This window comes from Rhinoderma darwinii, chromosome 8 (genome assembly GCF_050947455.1).
Source record: "Rhinoderma darwinii isolate aRhiDar2 chromosome 8, aRhiDar2.hap1, whole genome shotgun sequence".
NCBI lineage: Eukaryota > Metazoa > Chordata > Amphibia > Anura > Rhinodermatidae > Rhinoderma > Rhinoderma darwinii.
The window spans coordinates 44,116,973-44,142,500 of NC_134694.1; the positions used below are offsets into that span (position 1 = coordinate 44,116,973).

At 45.5% G+C, this 25,528-nt stretch overlaps 1 protein-coding gene across 2 annotated transcripts in view; it reads left to right on the forward strand.

Annotated features, from left to right (window-relative positions):
• The first annotated feature begins 370 nt into the window (after positions 1 to 370).
• PHKA1 (phosphorylase kinase regulatory subunit alpha 1) overlaps positions 371 to 25,528 on the forward strand; it is a 453,374-nt gene continuing 428,216 nt past the window's right edge. For both annotated transcript variants that reach the window (XM_075835632.1, XM_075835633.1), the window contains exon 1: positions 371 to 448. In XM_075835632.1, the coding sequence (XP_075691747.1) occupies positions 371 to 448 (78 nt within the window). The remainder of the gene's footprint in view (positions 449 to 25,528) is intronic.

Consider the following 25,528-nt stretch of genomic DNA (forward strand, 5'->3'; position numbering starts at 1 on the left):
GGAGGGCTCGCCTCCCGCAATGTGTTACACCCCACAGGGAGGAAGTGCTCAGTCACGGCGTAGACCACGTGCTGTACTCATCCTCTTATGGGAGGGACCAGATCACCCTGAGGTAATGAGGGCTGGGCTATCACACACGAGGAAATATTCGGGTCATGTGTTCATGTGGAGATTACTTGTCCTGACTGTGAGATAAGCTCAGCTGTGAGGACAGCTCCAGATATTCTGTCACAGTTGTATATGTAAGTTATATATGTATAGTGTGGTGAAGGACAACTCCCAGCATCCGCTGACAGCTGCTACAGCGATGAACTGCTGACATGAGGGAGGAATAACGTTTCTGTTTACTTCATAGGTGTTAGCGTCAGATATGAGGAGCCGCAGTAACTCCGGGGTACGCTTGGATAGATATGCCAAACTCATCCAGCAAACCATCCTCTGTCACCAGGTCAGTTACCACCAATAGCATAATCATTGTGATGGTAACAGTGTGTGTATATATATATATATATATATATATATATATTAATTAATGTATATGCGCTGCTGTTGTAGCAATGCAGATGTGCTGAGTACCACCAGTATGTGCCACCTTCTGCCATACAGTCGGTAACAATGCCCATCTACAAGAACATGGAGATCCAGCCTTGTCACCTATAAACAGAATAAATCATGCTGTAAACAAATATTTCTATGCCAGTCTTTAACCCCTTCCCTCTTTAGCCACTTTTGACCTTCCTGACAGAGCCTCATTTTTCAAATCTGACGTGTCACTTTATGTGGTAATAACTCTGGAATGCTTTTATGTATCCAAGCGATTCTGAGACTGTTTTCTCGTGACACATTGGACTTTATGTTACTGGCAAAATTTGCTCGATATGTTCAGTATTTAATTGTGAAAAACACCAAAATTTAGTGAAAAATTGCAAAAATTAGCATTTTTATCAACTTAAATGTATCTGCTTGTAAGACAGGCATTTATAACACACAAAATTGTTGCTAATTAACATCCCCCATATGTCTACTTTAGATTGGCATCGTTTTTTGAACATCCTTTTATTTTTCTAGGATGTTACAAGGCTTCGAACTTTAGCAGCAATTTTTACAGGGGCCAGTTCAGTTCTGAAGTGGCTTTGAGGGCCTCATATATTAGAAACCCCCCAAAAAAGTCACACTATTTTAAAAACTTCACCCCTCAAAGTATTCAAAACAGCATTTTGAAAATTTCTTAACCCTTTAAACTTTTCACGGGAATTAAAGCAAAGTAGAGGTGAAATTTACACATTTTCATATTTTTTTGCAGAAATTAATTTTTAATCCAATTTTCTTTATAGCACAAAGTTTTACCAGATAAATACAACTCCATATTTATTGCCCAGGTTCTGCAGTTTTAGGAAATATCTCACATGTGGCCCTAGCGTGCTACTGGACTGAAGCACCGGCCTCCGAAGCAAAGGAGCACCTAGTGGATTTTGGGGCCTTATTTTTATTAGAATATATTTTAGGCACCATGTCAGGTTTGAAGGGCTCTTGCGGTGCCAAAACAGTGGAAATCCCCCAAAAGTGACCCCATTTGGGAAACTACACCCCTCAAGGAAATTATCTAGGAGTATAGTGAGCATTTTGACCGCACAGGTTTTTTACAGACATCATATAAAATAGGCCGTGAAAATTAAAATCGAAATTTTTTTCAAAGAAAATTTAGGTTTCGTTTTTTTTTTTCTCATTTCCACAAGGACTAAAGGAGAAAAAGCACCGCAAAATTTTTAAAGCCATTTCTCCCAAGTAAAACAATACCCCACATGTAGTAATAAACGGCTGTTTGGATACACGGCAGGGCTTAGAAGGGATGGAGCACCATTTGGCTTTTGGAGTTCACATTTAGCAGGAATGGTTTGCGGAGGCCATGTTACATTTACAAAGGCCATGAGGGGACAAAACAATGAAAACGGCCAAAAAGTGACTCCATTTAGGAAACGACGCACCTTGAGGAATTCATCTAGGGGAGTAGTGAGCGATTTAGATGTTTCATAACATTTATTAGAATTGAGCAGTGAAAATAAAAACAATCCTTTTTCTTCAATAAGACGTAGTTTTAGCGCAAAATTTTTTGTTTTCTCAACAAATAAAGAAAAAATGAACCCAACATTTGTAAAGCAATTTCTCCCGAGTACGGCAATACCCCATATGTGGCCATAAACTGCTGTTTGGGCACACGGCAGGGCTCAGAAGGGAATGAGCGCCATTTGGAGTGCAGATTTTGCTGGATTGGTTTCTGGGCGCCTGTTGGACCAAAACAGTGGAAACCCCCCTAGAAGTGACCCCATTTTGGAAACTACACCCCTCAATGCATTTACCTAGTGGTGTAGTGAGCATGTTAACCCTGCAGGTGTTTTGTAGAATTTAGTGTACACTCGATGTTGCAGAGTGAAAATGGGATTTTTTTCCATAGATATGCCAATATGTGGTGCCCAGCTTGTGCCACCATAACAAGACTGCTCTCTAAATATTACGCTGGGTTTCCTGGTTTTAGAAACACCCTACATGTGGCCCTAATCTTTTGCCTGGACATTCGACCAGGCTCAGGAGTGAAAGCGTACCATGTCAAATTGAGGCCTAATTTGGCGATTTACAAAGTATTGGTCCACAACTGCAGAGGCTCTGATGTGAAATAATAAAAAGAAACCCCTGAGAAGGCACGCCTCAAGGCATTTATTAAGGGGTGTAGTGAGCATTTTCACCCCACAGGTCTTTTCCATAAATGAATGCACTGCGGATGGTGCAAATTAAAAATTTATATTTTTCCCTAGAAATGCCATTTCAGTGGCAAGTATGTCATGCCCAGCTTATGCCACTGGAGACACACACCCCCCAAAAATTGTTAAAAGGGTTCTCCCGGGTATGACGATGCCATATATGTGGAAGGAAACTGCTGTTTGGGCACACTGTAGGGTTCAGAGCGGAGAGAGCGCCATTTGGCTTTTGGAGAGCATGTTTTGCTTGGTAGTAGATTTGTTTGAGTACTACTGGTGTTTCTATTTATAATGTGGGGGTACATGTAAGCTGGGCGGAGTACATCAGGGCAGGGTGCATAGTCAGGTGGTATAATAATGGGGTAAAAAATCAATAAAATAATCCATAGATGTGTGTTGCGCTGTGAAGCAATCCTTTCTGCACAGGCCTGTGTCGCACTGATATATGGCGTCCTTTCTTATGCCCCTTTTGGTCCACACTCCGCACCTTTGCAGTTTGGGGAATTTTGCTGGGAAGTATTGTCCTGGTATAATAGGGGCACCGTCTCTCCAAGCGGATATGTTTGGGCCCTCCCCTTCCTGGTTCCCTAATTTTAGGTCCTTGATAAATCGCCTCTTGAAACAGAAGAAATGTTCCCCTCGGGTCGGCACAACTGCATATTTTTTATGTCCTGACTTATTGGAGCCATAACTAATTTTATTTTTTCATAGACTTAGTGATACGAGGGCTGTTTTTTGTGCGGGACGAGCTCTAGCGATTATGTGTACCATTTTGGGGTACAAGCGACATTTTGATCGCCTTTTATCCTATTTTTTTTTGGGAGGCCAGGTAAACAAAAAACGCAATTCTGGCATAGCTTTTTAAGTTTTTGTTTTTTTTATTAGTTTTTTTTCATACAGCGTTCACCATGCATTATAAATTGTTAACTTTTTTTTTTCTGCGGGTCAGTACGATTCCGGCGATACCTAGTTTATAGAACTTTTTTATGTTTTACAGCTTTTTGAACAATAAAATTACTTTTGTAAAAAGATTGTTTTGTAAAAATAAAAGTTGTGAGAACCATAACTTTTTAAGTTTTTTTGTGAGACAAGCTATAGTTTTTATAGGTACCATTTTTGGATACGTGTGACTTTTTGATCATTTTTTTTTTTTTTATTCCAATATTTGTAGGGCAAAGTGACCAAAAAACAGAAAACCTGGTACATTTTTTTACGTTTTTTTTTTTTTATTTTTTTTTTATTTTTTTTTTACGCTATTCACCACGTGCAATAAATAATATAACTTTTTGATACCTCAGGTTGTTACGATCGCGGTGATACCAAATACGTATGGTTTATTTTTTTTCAATAATAAAGGACTTGATAAGGGAAAAAGGGCGATTGTATTTTACTTTATTACTTTAAACTTTTATTGTTTTCACTTTTTTTTTTTTCCTCAAGTCCCGCTAATGAGTGCAATGTATTAATCTGTCAGTTATTCACTGACAGCAAGCCGATTAGGCTTCGCCTCCCGGCGGGGCCTAATCGGCTTCCGTAATGGCAGAGCAGGAGGCCATTGTGTCTCCTGTTGCCATAGCAGCAGTCGCCAGTCCTGATTGCCTGTCAGGGCTGGTGATCTGCTAGCAACCGCTAAGATGCAGCAATCGCTTTCGATTGCTGCATTGAAGGGGTTAATGGCAGGGATCGGAGGTAGCTCCGGATCCTGCCATTACAGGTGGATGTCAGCTGTAACATACAGCTGACTTCCAATGCTGATGACGCCGGATCAGCTCCTGAGCCGGCGCCATCTTGCCGGTGGCTACGGAAGCTGATCAGGCTAGGCAGACCGGGAGGCCAGTATTAGGCCTCCGGTTGCCATTGCAGCCACCGGAACCCCGGCAATTTCATTGCTGGGGTTCCGATAAGCTACAAGCACCTTAAGTGCAGCACTCACGTTTGAGCGCTGCACTTAAGGGGTTAATGATGGGGATCGAAGCTAATTTCGGTCCCCACCATTACTTTCGGATGTCAGCTGTAAGATACAGCTGAGATCCGGCGATGATGGCACCGGCTCAGCTTCTGATCCGGTGCCAAACATTTGGCGTATGGATACGACAATTTGCGGGAAGTCATAGCTTTCCATGGCGTACCCATACGGCAAATGTCGGGAAGGGGTTAACCCCATAAATCAGGGGTGAGGAACCTTTTTTTTCTGCTGAGGGCCATTTGTATATTTATAAAATCATTTGCGTGCCATAAAAAATTATCCACTTAAAAATTAACCTGCTATAATTGGTCAAACAATTAATTAACTCCCCCCTAATGTGACGGCTGGAACTGCTTCTCTTTGGTGAGGCGTGTGATGTTAGCCGGTATTGATAATGATGCGTCGGTCAGTCTGGAGCGCAGTCGTCTCTTTGGTAAGTTTTGAAAAGAACTGCTCGCAGCAGTAAGGCTACATTCATACGAGCTTATCAGATACACTCGTGTGAAAAACGTGCATAAATCTGGTCCGTGTATGTTCCATTATTCATCAGTGTGCTTTGCATGTGGCATGCGTTTGTCACGCACTTGCAAAGCATGTCTTTTTTTTTTTTTTTTAAACTAATTGATGTGCAAATCACGCACCGCACTGGCTTTTCGCGCACCTATTTAGTTCAATGGGCGTGTAGGTGCGTGAAAACGCACCATTATAGGTGCAGCTGCATGAAAACTCACGCATGTGTGAACGGCCCCATTGAACTGCCCCGTGATTTCCATGTGCAACACGGACGATATTCACGGTAGTGTGAATTGGCCCTAAGTTGTTCTTAAAGGGATTTTCCCTTCAGGGACATTTATGACCTATCCACAGGATATCTCATAAATGTCGTATAGATGCGGGTTCACAGCGATATATAGAATGGGGCCCCCTAAACTCCGTTCTACCTCTGTGTTCCTGCCGATGTCTGACCATGAAGAAGAAAACAGCGTGGCTCGCTGAGCTGTACGGTTTCTGTAACACCCATAGTAGTGAATGGCAGTTATGGAAGCAGCTCAGCATGCGAGTTACGCTGCTTCCGTAACTCTATTCATATCTATGGGACTTACGGAAACAGTGTAGCTCAGTGAGCTATGCTGTTTCCTTCTTTATGGTGGGATATCACAAGCTTCAGCACAACACAAAGAGGTAGAACAGTGTTTAGGGACCCCGTTCTAGAGCTAGATCTGTGACCCAGAGTTAGGACCCGCATCTATTGGACATTTATGACATATCCTGTGGATATATCCTAAATGTCCTTGATGAGGGGGGGACCTTTGTCACGTGGACCTCACTTTGAGTAAGTAGGGGGTGTGGACGGAGCCAAGGAGGGAATAACACGATGGCAGCGGCGGTCAGAGCGAGGTCGGGGCGTGCTGTGAAGGGAGTGGACCAGTCTAGTCACCTGACCTAAAGTCACTGACTCAGGTCAGGTGACCGGACTGGTCCACTTTTGTGCCGGCACGCAGCAACCTCACTCAGACTGCCATGCTTGGAGGAAATGATGTGGCGGTCCGTGAGGTCGGGGCGTGCAGTGACGGGAGTTGACCAGTCCGGTCACGTGACCTGACGTCACTGACTCGGGTCAGATGACTGGACTGATCCACCCAAACCGCCGCTGACAGAGCTAAGTAGCGAATTACGCAGCAGCCGTGTGGTCTATCTGGCGCCTTGCAGGACCAAATGATGCCCCGGGCCTTATACGTTCCCCCCTCAGGACTGAGCCTGTTTTGGCCTTGAGGACGAAGCCGTTTTTTTTTTTTTTTTTTAAATCTGACGGGTCACTTCAGTGGTAATAACTTTGGAATTCTTTTACCTATCCAAGTGATTCTGCTATTGTTTTCTCGTGACTTACTTGTTCACAAACATAAAGTACAATTTGGTCGATAAATGCAATATTTATTTGTGAAAAAACACAAATTCAGAGAATTTGCAAAAATTAGCATTTTTCTAAATTTAAATGTATCTGCTTGTAAAACGGATCGTAATACCACACAAAATAGTTACTATTTCACATATTCCATATGTCTACTTTGTTTGCATAGCTTTTTGAACGTCCTTTTATTTTTCTAGGACGTTACAAGGCTTAGAACTTTCGCAGCAATTTCTCACATTTTCAAGAAAATTTCAAAAGGCTATTTTTTCAAGGTTCAGTTCTGAAGTGGCTTTGATGGCCTTATATATTACAAAATCCCCATTAATCACCCCATTCTGAAAACTGCACCCCTCAAAGTATTAAAAACATCATTCAGAAAGTGTTTTAACCCTTTAGGCATTTCATAGGAATTAACCCCTTCCCGCTCCTAGACGTACTATTAGGTCATGGTAACTATATCGTTTGCGCTCCATGACCTAATAGTACGTCTCGGGAGTAACGGCCGTTTCGGCCGTCCTCCCGACACATACAGGAGCTGTGACAGCTGCTGTCTCGTACAGCAGCTGTCACAGCTCCTACAGCGGGGACCGATCGCTGTGTCCCCGCTGATTAACCCCTTAAAAGCCGCGTTCTATAGAGATCGCGGCTTTTTAGGGGTTAAGCTGCCATCGCCGGCCTGCTACACGATAGCGGCCGGCGATGGTGACTATGGCAACCGGACACCAAACAATGGCGTCCGGCTATGCCATAGACGGAAGCCTAGTGGGTCCTGACAACGTCAGGACCCACTATGCTTGCTGTCAGTGAGTAGCTGACAGTTCTAATACACTGCACTACGCATGTAGTGCAGTGTATTAGAATAGCGATCAGGGCCTCCTGCCCTCATGTACCCTAGTGGGACAAAGTAATAAAGTTAAAAAAAAGTTAAAAAAAGATGTGTAAAAATAAGAAAATAAAAGTTTTAAAAGTAAAAATCCCCCTTTTTACCTTATCAGTCATTTATTATTAATAAAAATATATAAACAAACAAACTATACATAATTGGTATCGCCGCGTCCGTAACGGCCTGAACTACAAAATTATTTCGTAATTTATCCCGCACGGTGAACGCCGTAAAATAATAATAAACCGTACCACAATCACAATTGTTTGGTCACTTCACCACCCAAAAAATGGAATAAAAAGAGATCAAAAAGTCGCATGTACCTAAAAATGCTACTGATCGAAACTACAGTTCGTTACGCAAAAAATAAGTCCTCGCACGGCTTTATTGATTGAAAAATAAAAACGTTCTGGCGCTTAGAATAAGGTAACACAAAAAGTGAATGATTTTTTTACCAAACGTATTTTATTGTGCAAACGCCATAAGACATAAAAAAAAAAAACTATAAACATATGGTATCGCCGTAATCGTATCGCCCCGCAGAATAAAGTGAATGTCATTTATAGCGCACGGTGAACGCTGTAAAAAAAATAGAATAAAAACTGATCAAAAAGCCGCATGCACCCCAAGAAAACTACAATGGATTCCTCAAGGGGTCTAGTTTCCAAATTGGGGTCACTTTTGGGGTGTTTCAAATGTTTTGGCACCACAAGACCTCTTCAAACCGGACATGGTGCCTAATAAAAAAGAGGCCTCAAAATCCACTAGGTGATCCTTTGCTTCGGAGGCCGGCGCTTCAGTCCATTACCGCACTAGGGCCACATGTTGGATATTTCTCAAAACTGCAGAATCTGGGCAATACGTATTAAGTTGCGTTTCTCTGATAAATCCAATTGTGTTGTAAAAAAAATTGAATACAGAGGATTTTCTGACAAAAAAATAAATGTAAACTTCACCTATACTTTGCTCTAAATTTCTGTGAAACACCTAAAGGGTTCATAAACTTTCTCTATGCTGTTGTGAATACTTTGAGGGGTCTAGTTTCTAAAATGGGGTGCTTGATAGGGGTTTCTAATATATGGGCCCCTCAAAGCAACTTCAGAACTGAACTGTAACCTAAAAAAATAAATAAATGAGGCAATACTTCGCTTCTTACATTATACTGATAATGAGCTGTGCCCACCCCGAGATGACCCCAGTTTTGACCGTTTGTATAAACGGAGACCCCTATTAGACAGTTTCAGTGCCCGGTTTTCCAAAGTATTCACCCCCGAGAAGTGTATTTCTATTGATGAGTCCCTGGTACATTTTAAAGGGAGGGTTCAATTCCGCGAGTACCTGCCAGGTAAGAGGGCAAGGTATGGCGTGAAGATGTCTAAACTGTGCGTGAGTGCATCAGGGTATACCTACAGGTTTAGGATATATGAAGGAAAGGCCACCCCCAAACCAGACTGCATCCTGGACTACAAAAGGTACATGGGAGGGATGGACTTGTCAGATCAAATCCTGAAGCCCTACAGCGCCATGCGGTGTGGTATAAGAAGCTGGCCGGGCACATCATACAGATGGCTTTGTACAATGCGTACATGCTACGTCGATGTGCAGGCCAGAGGGGAATTTTCCTGGAATTTCAAGAGGTGATTATCAAGAACCTAATCTTTAGTGACCAAGAAGGGGGGGCACCCAGTCCTTCTGGAAGCGGGACCACACGCATCGTACCAGGGCGGCAACACTTTCCAGGAGAAGTTCCCCAAACTGGCAAGAAGGGAAAAAGTCAAAAGAGGTGCAAAGTCTGCTATAAGAGGGGGATAAGGGAGGACACAATATATCAATGTAACACGTGTCCCGAATAACCAGAGCTCTGTATGAAAGTGTTTTAAAATTTATCATCCATCCCTTGGTTTATAATTTACCCCAATTTTACTTACCCTGATGCACTCCGCACAGCTTATCCCCCCTCGTCTTTCCCCTCTGAGCCCTGCTGTGTGCCCAGGCAGCTGATAACAGCCACATGTAGGGTATTGCAATACCCGGGAGAACCCACATTACAGTTTATGGGGTGTAGGTCTCCGGTCAAAATGCTCACTACACCTCTAGATGAATGCCTTAAGGGTGTAGTTTTTAAAACTGGGTCACTTCTTGCGGGTTTCAACTGTACTGGTACCTCAGGGGCTTCTGCATACATGACTTCGCACTAGAAAATCCCCAGTAGGCCAAATGGTGGTCCTTTCCTTCTGAGCCCCCCCATGGGCCTAAACGGCAGTTTATCACCACAAATGGGGTATTGCGGCACTCTGAAAAAATTGCACAACAGAATGGGGTATTTTGTTTCTTGTGAAAATAAGAAATTTTCAGCCAAAACTACATATTATTTGAAAAAAATAATTTTGTATTCATTCCCAGCCCAATTCAAATAAGTTCTGTGAAAAAACTATGGGGTCAAAATGGTCACAACACCCATAAATGAATTCCTTGAGGGGTGTAGTTTCCAAAATGGGGTCACTTCTGGCGGGTTTCCATTGCTTTGATACCTCTGGGGCTCTGTAAATGCGACATGGCACCCGAAAACCAATCCAGCAAAATCTAGACTCCAAAGAACAAATAGCGCTCCTTTCCTTCTGAGCCCTCCCATGGGCCCAAACGGCAGTTTATCACCACAAATTGGGCAACAAAATGGGGTATTTTGTTCCCTGTGAAAATAAGAAATTTTGATCACAAATGTCATTTTTTTCATTTCACAGCCCAATTCAAATACGTGCTGTGAAAAAACTGTGCGGTCAAAATGGTAACAACAATCATAAATGAATTCCTTGAGGGGTGTAGTTTCCAAAATGGGGTCACTATTGGGGGATTCCTACTGTTTTGGCACCTCAACACCTCTTCAAACCTGGCATGCTGCCTAAAATATATTCTAATAAAAAAGAGGCCTCAAAATGCACTAGGTGCTTCTCTGCTTCTGGGGCTTGTGTTTTATTCCACGAGCGCACTAGAGCCACATGTGGGACATTTCTAAAAACTGCAGAATCTGGACAATACATATTTGGTAGTGTTTCTCTGGTAAAACCTTCTGTGTTACAGAAAAAAAAATGAATAAAATTGAAATTCAGCAAGAAAAATGAAATTTGCTAATTTCACCTCCACTTTGCTTTAATTCCTGTGAAATGCCTGAAGGGTTAAAAAACTTTCTAAATGCTGTTTAGAATAATTTGAGGGGTCTAGTTTTTAAAATGGGGTGTTTTATCAGGTTTTCTAATACATAGGCCCCTCAAAGCCCCTTCAGAACTCAAGAGGTACCTTAAAAAAAAGGCTTTTGAAATTTTCTTAAAAATGTGAGAAATTGCTGTTGCTGGTGTCGGACACATCGGCACCAGAGGCTTCAGTTGATTCTGCAGCAGCATCGGCGTTAGCAGGTAAGTCGATGTAGCTACTTACCTGCAAACGCTGATGCTGCTGCAGAATCAACTGAAGCCTCTGGTGCCGATGTGGCCGACACGATGCAGGACCTGTGAGTGACGTCACAGATCTGCACTGCCAGAAGCTGGGCGTTCTGAAGAGAAGTGGATGATACTTCTCTTCAGAGCGCCCAGCTAGTAAAAGTATTAAAAACGCCCCGATGTACGCACATAATACACACCCACTTGGACTTTTACTTTTAAACACACCCACTTGGACTTTTGCAAGCCTCATTTGCATAACTACAAAAATGGTCATAACTTGGCCAAAAATGCTCGTTTTTTAAAAATAAAAACGTTACTGTAATCTACATTGCAGCGCCTATCTGCTGCAATAGCAGATAGGGGCTGAAAAATCTGGTGACAGTCTCTTTAAGGGGTTAAAGCAACGTAGAGGTGAAATTTCATTATTTTTTTTGCAGAAATTTATTTGAAATAATTTTTTTTTTTCCTGTAACACAGAAGGTTTTACTCGAGAAATGCAACTCAATATTTATTGCCCAGATTCTGCAGTTTTTAGAAATATCCCACATGTGGCCCTAGTGTGCTGAAACACAGGCCTCAGAAGCAAAGGAGCACATAGTGGACTTTTGGGCCTCCTATTTTTTTATAATATATTTAAGGCGCCATGTCCGGTTTGAAGAGGTCTTGTCGTGCCAAAACAGTGGAATCCCCCAAAAGTGACCCCATTTTGGAAACTACACCCCTCAAGAAATTTTTCTAGGGGTAAAGTTAGCATTTTGACCCCACTAGTTTTTTTTTGCTGAATTCATTGGAATTAGTTTGTGAAGATAAAAATCTACTTTTTTTTTTTTTTTCCTAAAAAAAAACAACTTATAGGGTATGTTCACACGGCCTATTTACGGACGTAATTCGGGCGTTTTTGCCCCGAATTACGTCCGAAAATAGCGCCTCAATAGCGCTGACAAACATCTGCCCATTGAAAGCAATGGGCAGACGTTTGTCTGTTCACACGAGGCGTAATTTACGCGCCACTGTCAAATGACGGCGCGTAAATAGACGCCCGCGTCAAAGAAGTGACCTGTCACTTCTTTGGCCGTAATTGGAGCCGTTATTCATTGACTCCAATGAATAGCAGCGCTAATTACGGCCGTAATTGACGCGGCGTTCAAGCGCCTGCACATGCCGGTACGGCTGAAATTACGGGGATGTTTTCAGGCTGAAACATCCCCGTAATTTCAGCCGTAACGGACGCCCTCGTGTGAACATACCCTTACAAGGAATAAAGGAGAAAAAGCACCCCAACATTTGTAAAGCAATTTCTCCTGATTATGGCAATACGGCATATGTGGTAATAACCTGCCGTTATTACCACAGAAGGGAAGGACCCACAGAAGGGAAGGAGCGCTATTTGGCTTTTGGATCTCAAATTTAACTGAAATGGTTTTTGGGTAGAATGTCGCATTTGCAAAGCCCCAGAGAGACCAAAACAGTGGAAACATCCCAAAAGTAACCCCATTTGGGAAACTACACCACTTAAGGAATCTATCTAGGGGAATAGTGAGGATTTAGACCCCACAGGTCTTTTGCAGAATTTATTAGAATTAGGTCGCGAAAATTAATATCTACATTATTTCCACTAAAATGTTGCATTTTTTTCATTTTCACAAGGGATAAAGTTGAAAAAGCACCCCAACATTTATTAAGTAATTTCTCCCGAGTATGGCTATACCCCACATTTTGGTCATAAATGTAGTTTTGTTTTTTACTATAAATTAATGAACCCTTTCCGGGCTGATCCATTTTTTTTTTTTTCGTTTTTTTTCCCTCCCAGCATTCCAAGAGTCTTAACTTTTTTATTTTTCCCATCAATCGAGTGGTGTGGGGGCTTATTTTTTGCAGGAGGAGTTGTAGTTTCTATTGACTTAATTTAACCCCTTCACAACCAGCCCACGTAGATTAACGGGCTGCAGTGCTGGGCTTTTGTCCTGCAGCCCGTTAATCTACGTGGTGTCAGAACAGAGTGCACAGCGCTCTCCCTGTGCTCTGAATCTCTCAGCACACACTGCTACTAGCAGCCTAAGTGCTGAGAGAAAACATCAGGACCGGATTGATGCCGGTCCCGATGACGTGAACACCATGATAAAGCTATCATGGTGAGCACAGCAAAGTTTGTTGCAGCAACAAACTTTCGTGCTGTTTGTTACAAGGTTTCTCCTCCCTCCCTGTCCGATCGTTCTGAGACAGTGGGGGAGAAGAAGCTGTGCGGAGCAGCTGCTGTGTGTCTCGTATAAAGACACAATGAATGTGAAACACACAAAAGACACCTCCACATAGATAGTTTAGTGTAGGCAGCTAGTTATAGCTTAGGTAGATACCGTGTTTCCCCGATAGTAAGACACCCCCGATTGTAAGACGTATCGGGGGTTTCAGGGGGGTCGGCTAATATAAGCCGTACCCCGAAAGTAAGACATATGTCTTACTTTCGGGGAAACACGGGGGTATTGCCGCCTCCTGCCCACTTCCGCGCCGCCCCCCTCTCCATACGTCACCGCGCCGAAATACGGTAATGCAGGATAAAAGTTAAAGAAATTCATACTTACCCGGCCGTTGTCTTGGTGACGCGTCCCTCTCTTCACATCCAGCCCGACATCCCTGGATGACGCGGCAGTCCATGTGACCGCTGCAGCCTGTGATTGACCTGTGATTGGCTGCAGCGGTCACATGGCCTGAAACGTCATCCAGGGATGTCAGGCCGGATGCCGAGAGGGACGCGTCACCAAGGCAACGGCCGGGAGACCGGACTGGAGGAAGCAGGAAGTTCTTGGTAAGTATGAACGTCTTTTCTTTTTTTTCCAATATAAGACATACCCCGAAAGTAAGACATAGTGGGGCTTTTGGGGATAAAAAGAAAGTAAGACACTGTCTTACTTTCAGGGAAACACGGTAGTACTCAGACTAGGACAATTAATTAGTTAATAATAATCAATTAGGGCTTCTAATGTGTGTGTGTGTGTGTATGTGTATATATATATATATCACACACACACACACACACACACACACTAGAAGCCCTAATTGATTATATATATATACTGTGTGTGTGTGTATATGTATATGTATGTATATATACATACATACATGGGCGTAACTAGGAAAGACTGGGCCCCATAGCAAACTAACGCCATACAGCCCCCCCTGTAGGTAACGCCATACAGCCCCCCCCTGTAGGTAACGCCATACAGCCCCCCCCTGTAGGTAACGCCATACAGCCCCCCCCTGTAGGTAACGCCATACAGCCCCCCCCTGTAGGTAACGCCATACAGCCCCCCCCTGTAGGTAACGCCATACAGCCCCCCCCTGTAGGTAACGCCATACAGCCCCCCCCTGTAGGTAACGCCATACAGCCCCCCCCTGTAGGTAACGCCATACAGCCCCCCCTGTAGGTAACGCCATACAGCCCCCCCCCTGTAGGTAACGCCATACAGCCCCCCCTGTAGGTAACGCCATACAGCCCCCCCCTGTAGGTAACGCCATACAGCCCCCCCCCTGTAGGTAACGCCATACAGCCCCCCCCTGTAGGTAACGCCATACAGCCCCCCCCTGTAGGTAACGCCATACAGCCCCCCCCTGTAGGTAACGCCATACAGCCCCCCCCTGTAGGTAACGCCATACAGCCCCCCCTGTAGGTAACGCCATACAGCCCCCCCCTGTAGGTAACGCCATACAGCCCCCCCCTGTAGGTAACGCCATACAGCCCCCCCCCTGTAGGTAACGCCATACAGCCCCCCCCCTGTAGGTAACGCCATACAGCCCCCCCCTGTAGGTAACGCCATACAGCCCCCCCCTGTAGGTAACGCCATACAGCCCCCCCCTGTAGGTAACGCCATACAGCCCCCCCCCTGTAGGTAACGCCATACAGCCCCCCCCCTGTAGGTAACGCCATACAGCCCCCCCCGTAGGTAACGCCATACAGCCCCCCCCCGTAGGTAACGCCATACAGCCCCCCCCCGTAGGTAACGCCATACAGCCCCCCCCTGTAGGTAACGCCATACAGCCCCCCCCTGTAGGTAACGCCATACAGCCCCCCCCCCTGTAGGTAACGCCACACAGCCCCCCCCCCTGTAGGTAACGCCACACAGCCCCCCCCCCTGTAGGTAACGCCACACAGCCCCCCCCCTGTAGGTAACGCCACACAGCCCCCCCCCCCTGTAGGTAACGCCACACAGCCCCCCCCCCTGTAGGTAACGCCACACAGCCCCCCCCCCTGTAGGTAACGCCACACAGCCCCCCCCCCCTGTAGGTAACGCCACACAGCCCCCCCCCCCTGTAGGTAACGCCACACAGCCCCCCCCCCTGTAGGTAACGCCACACAGCCCCCCCCCCTGTAGGTAACGCCACACAGCCCCCCCCCCTGTAGGTAACGCCACACAGCCCCCCCCTGTAGGTAACGCCACACAGCCCCCCCCCCCCCTGTAGGTAACGCCACACAGCCCCCCCCCTGTAGGTAACGCCACACAGCCCCCCCCCTGTAGGTAACGCCACACAGCCCCCCCTGTAGGTAACGCCACACAGCCCCCCCCTGTAGGTAACTCCACACAGCCCCCCCCCCCCTGTAGGTAACTCCACACAGCCCCCCCCCCCTGTAGGTAACGCCATACAGCCCCAACCCCCAAAAAAAAGTCTGACCTATAGTGTGTCCTACAAGAGATATGTATCCCCTCTCCACAGGATAGGGGATACATGTGTGATCGCTGGCAACGATAGAGAGAACGGGGGACCTAAAGTCCCCCGAAGTTCTCCATGACTAACCTCTGACTTCCGGCGTCTGCGCAGCTCGATAAAAATTAAAGGAGCGCTGGTCATGCACGCGCACAAGCGCGACCGGCGCTCCATTCATTTCTACGGCGCTGCCGACACAGACCCCGGAAGTCCGAGGTTTGTGATGGAGAACTTCAGGGGACTTTCAGTCCCCCGTTCTCCCTATCAATGCCAGCGATCACACATGTATCACTTGTCCTGTGGATATCCTATGGAGAGGGTATGCATGTCTTTTGTAGGAACAACCCCTTTAATGGCAGAGCGGGGAGATACATTCCAGCTCTGCCGTAGTGCTCAGTGGCGTCGCTGTAGTAGCCATAGCGGTAGCTAGCGGAGCCTCCAGCCATGGTGGGGGCCCGTGCCGGTGGGCGACACGGGCCCCCTCATGCCGCGGGCCCCGTAGCGGCCGCTACGACTGCTACAGCGGTAGTTACGCCACTGGCCTGGACACCTTCCCATAAATATACAGGAAGGTGTCCGTGGGCAATAAAAATGAATGGGTCCGTATTTTGATCCGCAATTACGGTCTGTAATTGCGGATTAAAATTACGGCCATGTGCATGGGGCCTTAGACACAGTACATTAATTTCAATATATATTAAGAAGCGCACAGACATACAACAAAAAAAAAAAGTCTAATTTCGGTGTTTGCCATACATTACTAAGCTAAAATAATACAACACTACCAAAAATACAAAAAAAAATAATTACCTGTTTGAAATAATGTGGAAAGGAAACAATTAATGATTACTCGTTAATCTAATAAAAAATTTAAAAAATGACTTGTTTAATTTAATTCTACAGTATGTCAACTTATGCTGTGTTTTTGTTGATTTTCTGTTGCGGGTTTTCCCCATTGAATTCAACTCGCAACAGAAGGCCAAGTGTTGCGACCTTTGCGACGTAATCGCAGCAACTAGGCCGCAAAAAAAAATCCCAACTCAGGGGGAAAAAAAAAAACATACTTACCCAGAATGCTCTCCTTCCTGCAGTCCGGCCTCCTGGGATGACGTTTCGTCCCATATGACCGCTGCAGCCTGTCACATTGCCTGTAACATCATTGCAGGAGGCCGGACTACGCGCAGAGAAGTCGAAGGGGTTAAGTATTAGCGTTATTTTTCACAGCGCAAATTACGTTCGGAAAAAAGAGAAAAAAGTGAGATTTTTCGCACGGAATGTACTGCAGGTTCCAGGTCGGATACGCTGCATGATTTTTACGTAACTTATTCGACCCATGGGAGAACGGCCTAATAGGGAAAAATGTGTCAAACAGCAGCTGGTGGGCCGGCGGAGCAGGCTTAAAGAGGCTCTGTCACCAGATTCTCAAATCCCTATCTTCTATTGCATGTGATCGGCGCTGCAATGTAGATAATAGTAACGTTTTTTGTTTTTTTTTTTAAACGTTCATTTTTGGCCACGTTATGAGCGATTTTATATATATGCAAATGAGGTTTTAAATGGACAACTGGGCGTGTTTTTTTTTTTCGTATGTCCAACTGGGCGTGTTTACTTGTTTTACTAACTGGGCGTTGTGAATAGAAGTGTATGATGCTGACGAATCGGTGACCAGTCAGCATCATGCACTCCTCTCCATTCATTTACACAGCACAGAGTGTTCTTACTAGAACTATGTGCAGCCACATACACAAGTGTCCTGATAATGAATACACATGACCTCCAGCCTGGACGTCATGTGTATTCAGAAACCTTACACTTCTGAATCTTTTCTGTGAGATTCCAGCAAGGAAAACGAAATCCGTTTACCTCGTAATCTCGCGAGCGTCTAGGCTGGAGGTCATGTGTGTTCGTTATCAGGACACTTGTGTATGTGGCGGCACATCGTTCTAGTAAGAACGATGCTGCTGTGTAAATCAATGAATGGAGAGGAGTGCATGATGCTGATTGGTCAGTGTCATACACTTCTATTCACAACGCCCAGTTAGTAAAACAAGTAAACATGCCCAGTTAAAAACACAATACACGCCCAGTTGGACATACGAAAAAAAAACATGCCCAGTTGTCCATTTAAAACCTCATTTGCATATATATATAAAATAGCTCATAACTTGGCCAAAAATGAACGTTTAAAAAAAAAAAACGCGTTACTGTTATCTACTTTGCAGCGCCGATCACATGCAATAGGAGATAGGGATTTGAGAATCTGGTGACAGAGCCTCTTTAACATGCACAGCATTTAAATCAAGTGCTACAGCTCTGACCACCATGAGCCTTTAGCTACCCCCCTGGAAATATTAATATAGTTTATCATGTACATTAGGAGACAAGGGAGATTTGAAAATAGTTCTGTAGGGTGCACAAATTTAGGCCTCATGCACACAGCCGTGCCCATAATCGCGGACCACGATTGTGGGCATGGCCGGCCGCCGACACCCGTGGGCCACTTTTTCGGGAGCACGGCCCGCAAAATTAGAAAAGTGGGACGTGGCTTAGCGCGCAGCAGGAGCGGTCGCATGAACTGAGAGCTCCGCCGTGAACCCGCGCCAAAGTTATCCTCCAAGCTATCCTACAGCTTCTAAAAGCTATAAACATACCTTACAAACGATCCAGGCGGTTGAAGGAGACTACCGGAGCAAAAATGAGTCCAACCAGAGGTCAGTCGGCCGTGGAAAAGTTGCGAGGCTTTAAAAGAGGTGAAGGGCAAGATGGCGGCCGCACTCCTCTTCCCCAGCGCTCTAAGGGAGGAGGTGGAGGATCAGCCTCAGGCAGTCAGGACACAACTACAGAGGAAGCCCCGGAGCCCACACTGTCTGAGATGACGACCCAGCTGCTGACAGCTATTGCGGCCTGTAAAACCTCACTCACCGGAAAGCTGGAAGAGGTAAAGATTGACATAGGGCTAATGAGGCAAGACATGCAAGCCATGAGGGAGCGCATAACTCATGCGGAAGAAAGGGTTTCTCGGCTGGAAGATAGAACGGCATCCTTGCCTGGGGCAATCGCTGATTTGGAATCGGCAGCAGAATTGTGGAGACAAAAATCAGATGACATGGAAAACCGGCTAAGGCGCAACAACATCAGGATAATTGGCATGTCTGAACGAATAGAAGGTCAAAACCCGGGTGAATTTGTATTGCAACGGCTTAAAGACCTGCTCCCAGACGCGCCATTTTCGCAGGCCTTGGCGGTTGAAAGAGCCCACAGAATGCCGGGGAGACCACCACCCCCAGGAGCACCCCCTAGACCGCTGCTGGCACGCCTGCTCAATTGTAATGACCGGGACATGATTCTACGCCTGACACGTAGATTACCGGAGATCACCTATAATGGGGCAAAGGTGTCTATATTTCCTGATTTCTCTGCTGACCTGCAAAAGAGGAGGGCGACATTTTTGACCGTCAAGAGGCGCCTGAGAGATCTGGGCATCCCCTACTCCATGTCATATCCAGCCCGACTACGTATTGTGGATGGGGAAAGATCCATATTTTTCAACTCCCCGCAAGAAGCTGACGACTGGGTTAGAAGTAAACGACCGGCACGCCGAAATTAATATTATTGATCAACGCAGTCGACGACTCATACAAGACGGTCTGATGCTATTGACCCAATCTGTATCACCGGAACCGTGGGACAGTTCACAAGGACTTTCGGTATGGCTAATCCTGATGGTGATGCGGATGGGGCCGGATGGAGATCGGTTGGTCAAGGTGCCTTTCTACGTCAGCTAAATATGTGAGACGACACTCCTGAGGAGACTACCGCACGTATCCTTAAAGATAGAACCTTGAACAGTTGTTGTTTGGCGCGGGGATTACCCCCGATTACTTAAATGCCACGTTTATGGGCATGCAACGTCAATGTAATATGCATCTTCATGCATTGTCGGTATTGTTATAATGTTTACAACTGGTTTATCTTGGTTATAAGTTGGAATGTGCCGCGGATACGGATAGATTTAATACTACTAAGGTACAGATGCAACAGTGTAAGAGATGTATTGATTCATTTATACTCGCCTCTGCATCAGATGAGAATGTTACTGTGTATCAGGGAATATGGCTTACTCCTGCAAATGGAGATCGCAATGTATAGATGTCTTCTTTAACTGTCATGTCCTGGAACGTGAGGGGCATGGGTGATCCGCAGAAGCGAGTTATACTGTATAGCCACATCCGTAGAGGTTTCCCTCATATATTGTGCCTCCAGGACACTCACTTAATACCCGCCAAAACGAGAACAGTGACCCGACCTTGGGTTCAGTGGTCTAGCCACTCTTGTCATACTTCATACTCGAGGTGTTTCAATCCTGGTGCACAAATCCGTGAGGTGGGAGGCCATCCATACCAAAGTTGATAGTGAAGGCAGATATGTATTTGTGTATGCCCTCATTGAAAATGTTCCCTATGTAATACTGGGCATGTACATCCCCCCCCCCCCCCCGCATCTATGCAAATTTTACGTATGGCTGCTACCTTTGCCGCAACTTATCCGACCGCTAAAGTACTGGGAATGGGAGATTTCAATATGGTAGTGAACTGCAGCCTTGACAGACTTAACACTTCCTCTGAGGGGGATAGGGCGGCACCCGACACGTCTGTATTGGGCTTATGGTTGGATGAGATGGGGTGGATGGATCTCTACCGATATAAACATCCGACAGCTAAAGTGTATTCATGTCACTCACTAGGCAGACACTCCCTATCACGCATTGATTATATGGTGGGTAATGCTCTTGTTGTGCCCATGGTTGATTCTATCTCCTATAGGTACAGAGCGGCGTCGGATGATTCCCCTATGGTGGCCAGCCTTAGCCTCCCCGGCCCTACTAGGCCTGCGGCGTGGAAAATACACCCCTTTTGGCTGACCCTGATAGGACCTAAAGATAGAATCCCAGATCAATTGGAGGTGTTTAACACGGACCACAGTACATTTGAGAATTCCAGTATTGCATGGGACACCTTGAAAGCCTACCTTAGAGGGTGTCTTAGGTCCACGATTTCATATATTAAAAAAGATTCTGCCAGGATTGAATTAGAACTAGAACAGCAATGCAAAATTTTAGAGTGAAAATTCATAGATGACCCTACAGACACGAACAGGGATCTCTGGCTGCAAACAGGGCGGAAATACCTTATGCTGCTTCAGGAAAAGGCAAACAGGAAAATATTTTTTACCAGGCAATCGTATTTTGAATTGGGCAACCAGTCTAGTAAGCTACTGGCACACTTAATCCACCAGAACTCTAAAAGTCCAGCCATCCTTAAGCTACAGGGGGGATCGGTGGAGAGCTTGACGGACTCCCTAGGTATAGCCGAGACATTTGTACAATTCTACAAAGAGTTATACACCTCCCATTCTAGATACGATGTGTCAGAGTTTAAAACCTATATGGATGGTATAACGTTCCCTACATTGAGCACAGAAGGCAGAATCGCATTAGAGGCCGATGTGACGGAGGAGGAGATACGGGAGACCCTAGGGGACATGTCAAAAGGGAAGGCGTCGGGCCCAGATGGGATTCCTATAGAGGTGTATCACAAATACTCGGACCATCTCATCCCTTCCCTACGTGCTATGTTATCCTATGCACTAGATAGGGGCGGCTGCCTGATAGCATGTATGACGCAACTATAATAGTCCTGTTAAAACCTGACAAGGATCCGATGGATTGTGGCTCCTATCGTCCGATAGCTCTATTAAATAGTGATTACAAGATACTTAGCAAATAGGCTTAATAAAGTCATCTCCCAAGTAATTCACGAGGACCAATCTGGCTTTATGCCAGGGAAATCTACATCCGACAACATCCGTAGGGTACAGATACTTGCACAGATAGGAGAAGCTATGAAGGCAGACTGGGCAATGGCTTCGTTAGATGCCGCTAAAGCCTTTGATTCCATTGATGGGCATACTTGTTGGAGACTCTGGATAGATTTGGATTTGGGCCTCAATTCCTTAGGTGGATCTCTCTTCTATATAAGGAACCACGGGCACAACTTCTGGTGACTGGGGTGTTATGCCCGCAGTTTCGTTTACAGAGGGGCACTAGGCAGGGCTGTCCCCTCTCTCCTTTACTGTTTGCCCTCGCTATTGAACCACTAGCCCTACGAATTCGACAGCACCCTGAGTACAAAGGGATAGGGCTGGGGGGGAAGGAGGAAAGAATTGGCTTGTATGCGGATGATATGGTCGTCCTTATGTCCCAACCCAGGGAGACGCTACCCGTTGCGATCACTACTTTAGAATCATTTGGGAAGTTCTCGGGACTTCACATTAATTGGACCAAGTCGTTTTTTTATGCCCCTGCAGGGAATGGGATGGCCAGACTTCATACAGGGTCTACGAGTAGTCTCTTCATTTAAATACCTTGGTATCATTATAAATCGGGACCATAGAAATGATCATGATACTAATATCTTACCACTGCTGGATTATGTAAGGGGCAAGTTCAGGATCTGGAGTACTCTCCCCCTGGCTGTAACTGGTAGGATTAACTTAATTAAAATGGTCATCCTCCCCAAATGCCTATATATCCTAGAGCACGCAGCGACACCGGTGTATAAAACCTTCTTTAAGCAGATACATGCCTTATTCCCAACATTCATCTGGGGTGCAATAGGTCAAAACTCAGCCTCACTACTTTGCAACGACCCAAAACACAGGGGGGAGCAGCCTTGCCGGATCTCTTTCTGTACTATCTAGCGGGGCAATTACGATATTTAAAGGCATGGGTAAATGACACGACGCTGACAAATAGGGAACAACACCTGGCGGTATACCTGCAGATACCTACCCTTTGGCCAGTATTGGAAGGACCCATGAATGCACTTAAGAATGTACTACCTGTTCATACGGTGGCTTTCCAGGTATGGTCAGCTGCAAAGGGCATTTTACGGGTACACTGACGTGCAGACAGACATGCCATTATGGTCAAACTCACTCCTCCCACAGGTATCAGAGGACCTGGCTCCAATATTCTGGATTCCGCATGGGATACACAATATAGGGGATGTATATGAGGGAAACAGCCTTAAATCCTTTACACAGCTGCAGTCGGAATTTACACTGCCCAGGACTGCCTTCTACAGGTACTTGCAATTGCGCCATGCTCTCAGGGCCCTGTTCCCTGCCCCAGATACGGCATTTTCACAATTTCCATTGATAGGAGTATTTCGATCCCAAGGACCCAGAGGGTTAATATCAGCCATATACACGTCTCTCTTAACGGCCAAAGTTAGCATACCACTACCGGTAAAGGACAAATGGAGAGCACAGATACCCAACCTCACTGAGGAGGAATGGGAGGAGATTCTCTCTTCCCCGCTCTATGTGTCCCCAGCGGCCAATAACAGGATGATACAGCTATCCATGATACATCAGAGCTACCTTACTCCTGTTAGGCTACAAAAAAATCGGTGGATATCCGAGTACGGAATGTTACAGGTGTCGGTTTCCTAGGGCCGACTTCTGGCACATGATATGGGCATGTCCATTTATTTCTTCTTTCTGGGATGAGGTACTTTGGGTAGCAGCTGGAATTCTGCATATTCCTGTCCCGGCAACTCCGCAGATTTGCTTGTTCGGTGTTCTCCAAGACGAATGTTGGCTGCATTACCTGAAAATAATTCTTAGGGAAATACTGTTTATGGCAAGGAAGGCTATTGCTCTTAGGTGGATGGACCCGCGTCCTCCCAAGGTGAATAAGTGGAAATCACTTGTGAATTCGATCATCCCTTATGAACGGATAATGTATAAACAAAGAGGATGCCTTGATAAATTCTATAAAATCTGGGAAGCATGGTGTGAATCAGCAGTGACTCAATATACCCCACACAGATATCATGACATCCGTAGATCGCTGACACTTAGTTAAATTAAAGGGTAATGAATCATCATAGCCTCCGGCACGGTGCTTGGCTCAGTATGAGATACGGGAGATGTATATTGTTTGTATGTTAATATGTATTTTTCTTGAAATGTTAAATTGAGACGCGTTGTAATGTGCACATCTCTGCATTCCTTTTTGCATACAATGTATGGTGTAAATGCATTTGTACAATGTTTTCAATAAAACGAGTTTAAAGAAAAAAAACATTAATAAAAAAAACAAACTCATGTACCCGAAAATTGAACCAATGAAAGCTACAGATTGTCCGGCAACTAATAAGCCCTCACACAGCTCCGGTGGAGAAAAAAGACGTAAGTTCTGGCGCTCAGAATATGGCGATGCAAAACGTGCAAAGCATTCTAAAAAAAAAAAAAAGAAAAGTAGGACGTACTCCAATTCCCAGCACGGTTATACGGCACTGACACGTTTTCGGAGCGCTAGAACCGGGAGGGTTCGTAATTGCGGACTGTATTGCGGTCTGCAATTACGGAGTTTTTTTTTTATAGTCGTGTGCATGGGGCCTAACCAAAATAGCAAACATAGAATTAGATATATTCCCCAACTTGCTAGACACATTTGTCATTCTTACACCACCTCATGGCTGGGGTTCACATACATGTCTATAATACATTTGGCACATTTTGACAACTCAGCCTCACCCCTTTCACATTACACTTTTGCCTACCATCATCGTTGGCGCAAAAAGCATCAAAAACACACATTTTGCTGCTCGACGTCTACTCCATTTTTACGAATTCCCGATTATTCTGGTGCTGACTGGTAGTTACATAGTCATGCATGACTCCTGTAATCATTCCAGTAACAGGTCCAGCAAAAGAACATTCGCACTGGACTTCATGCAGCAGGTGATTATTAACCCTCTATAACCCAGACACAGCGGCATCAACATACACACTGTGGATAAGATAGAATATCCACATAACGCATGTCCTGGCCTGGATAGAAACATCAGGCACTGCAAAGCCTGCACCAACTTCTGGTCTGCCCTGTATAATATCGTCCTCTATGCCAAGCTAAACACAAACACCCCCTGTAAGCGTTACACAGGAAACTACTGCATTTATTACACACAGCAGTAAGCGCACCTATAACATGGCGGCGGCAGGATGCACTGACACAGAGCTGGTTGTGTTGGTACTTTCCCGCCCTCACGGAGCAGCGGGCTCCTCCTCCACCACTGTAGCTGAAGACACAGTCAGTCCGGACACAACCTGGATCCGTGTGACACAGAGGCTGATGGGAGGAGCTTAGTGTCAGCGCTGTGTGTAATGGCTGAGGGAGCTCTTGTCTGTCCCTCATAGAAGACATAGACTAGCGGCAGTCCTGACTGTACTGTCCTCCGCCCGAAGTTTCGCGTCGTTCGTTCCCTTTAGCTCCGCCCCCTGTCCTCTCCCCTGCCTCAGCGCTCCTCCTACCACCTATCGCCGTCCTATTCAGACTATCAGTGTGCAGTGCAGCCGGCGGCTATCACCGGGCCCCCCCTCCCCCGGATGCCTAGTGTAACTTTAGTGATTCTACTACTAGGCATGAGGGGGCACGTGCCCCCAGGCCTGGCACATAATGTAATGTGCCTGTCAGGGCGACACGGGCACCCCATGCTGCGGGCCCCGTAGCAGCTGCTACTGTGGTAGTTACGCCACTGTATGTGTGTGTGTGTGTGTGTGTGTGTGTGTGTATGTATGTGTGTGTGTGTATATATATATATATATATATATATATATATAGTATAAACACATGATGCATGATTTACGGGTCAATAGCTCGCCTGGGAAACATCCAGAGAAGTCAAAGACAGTGCTTCTATACTAATTGCCAGGTGCTGAAACGAATGCAACCAAGATCGAGCGTCTATGACTTACGGTTCAAGAATTAGCCCCAGAAACAGTGGTTCTGAACATGCTGCCAATAGCTCGCCT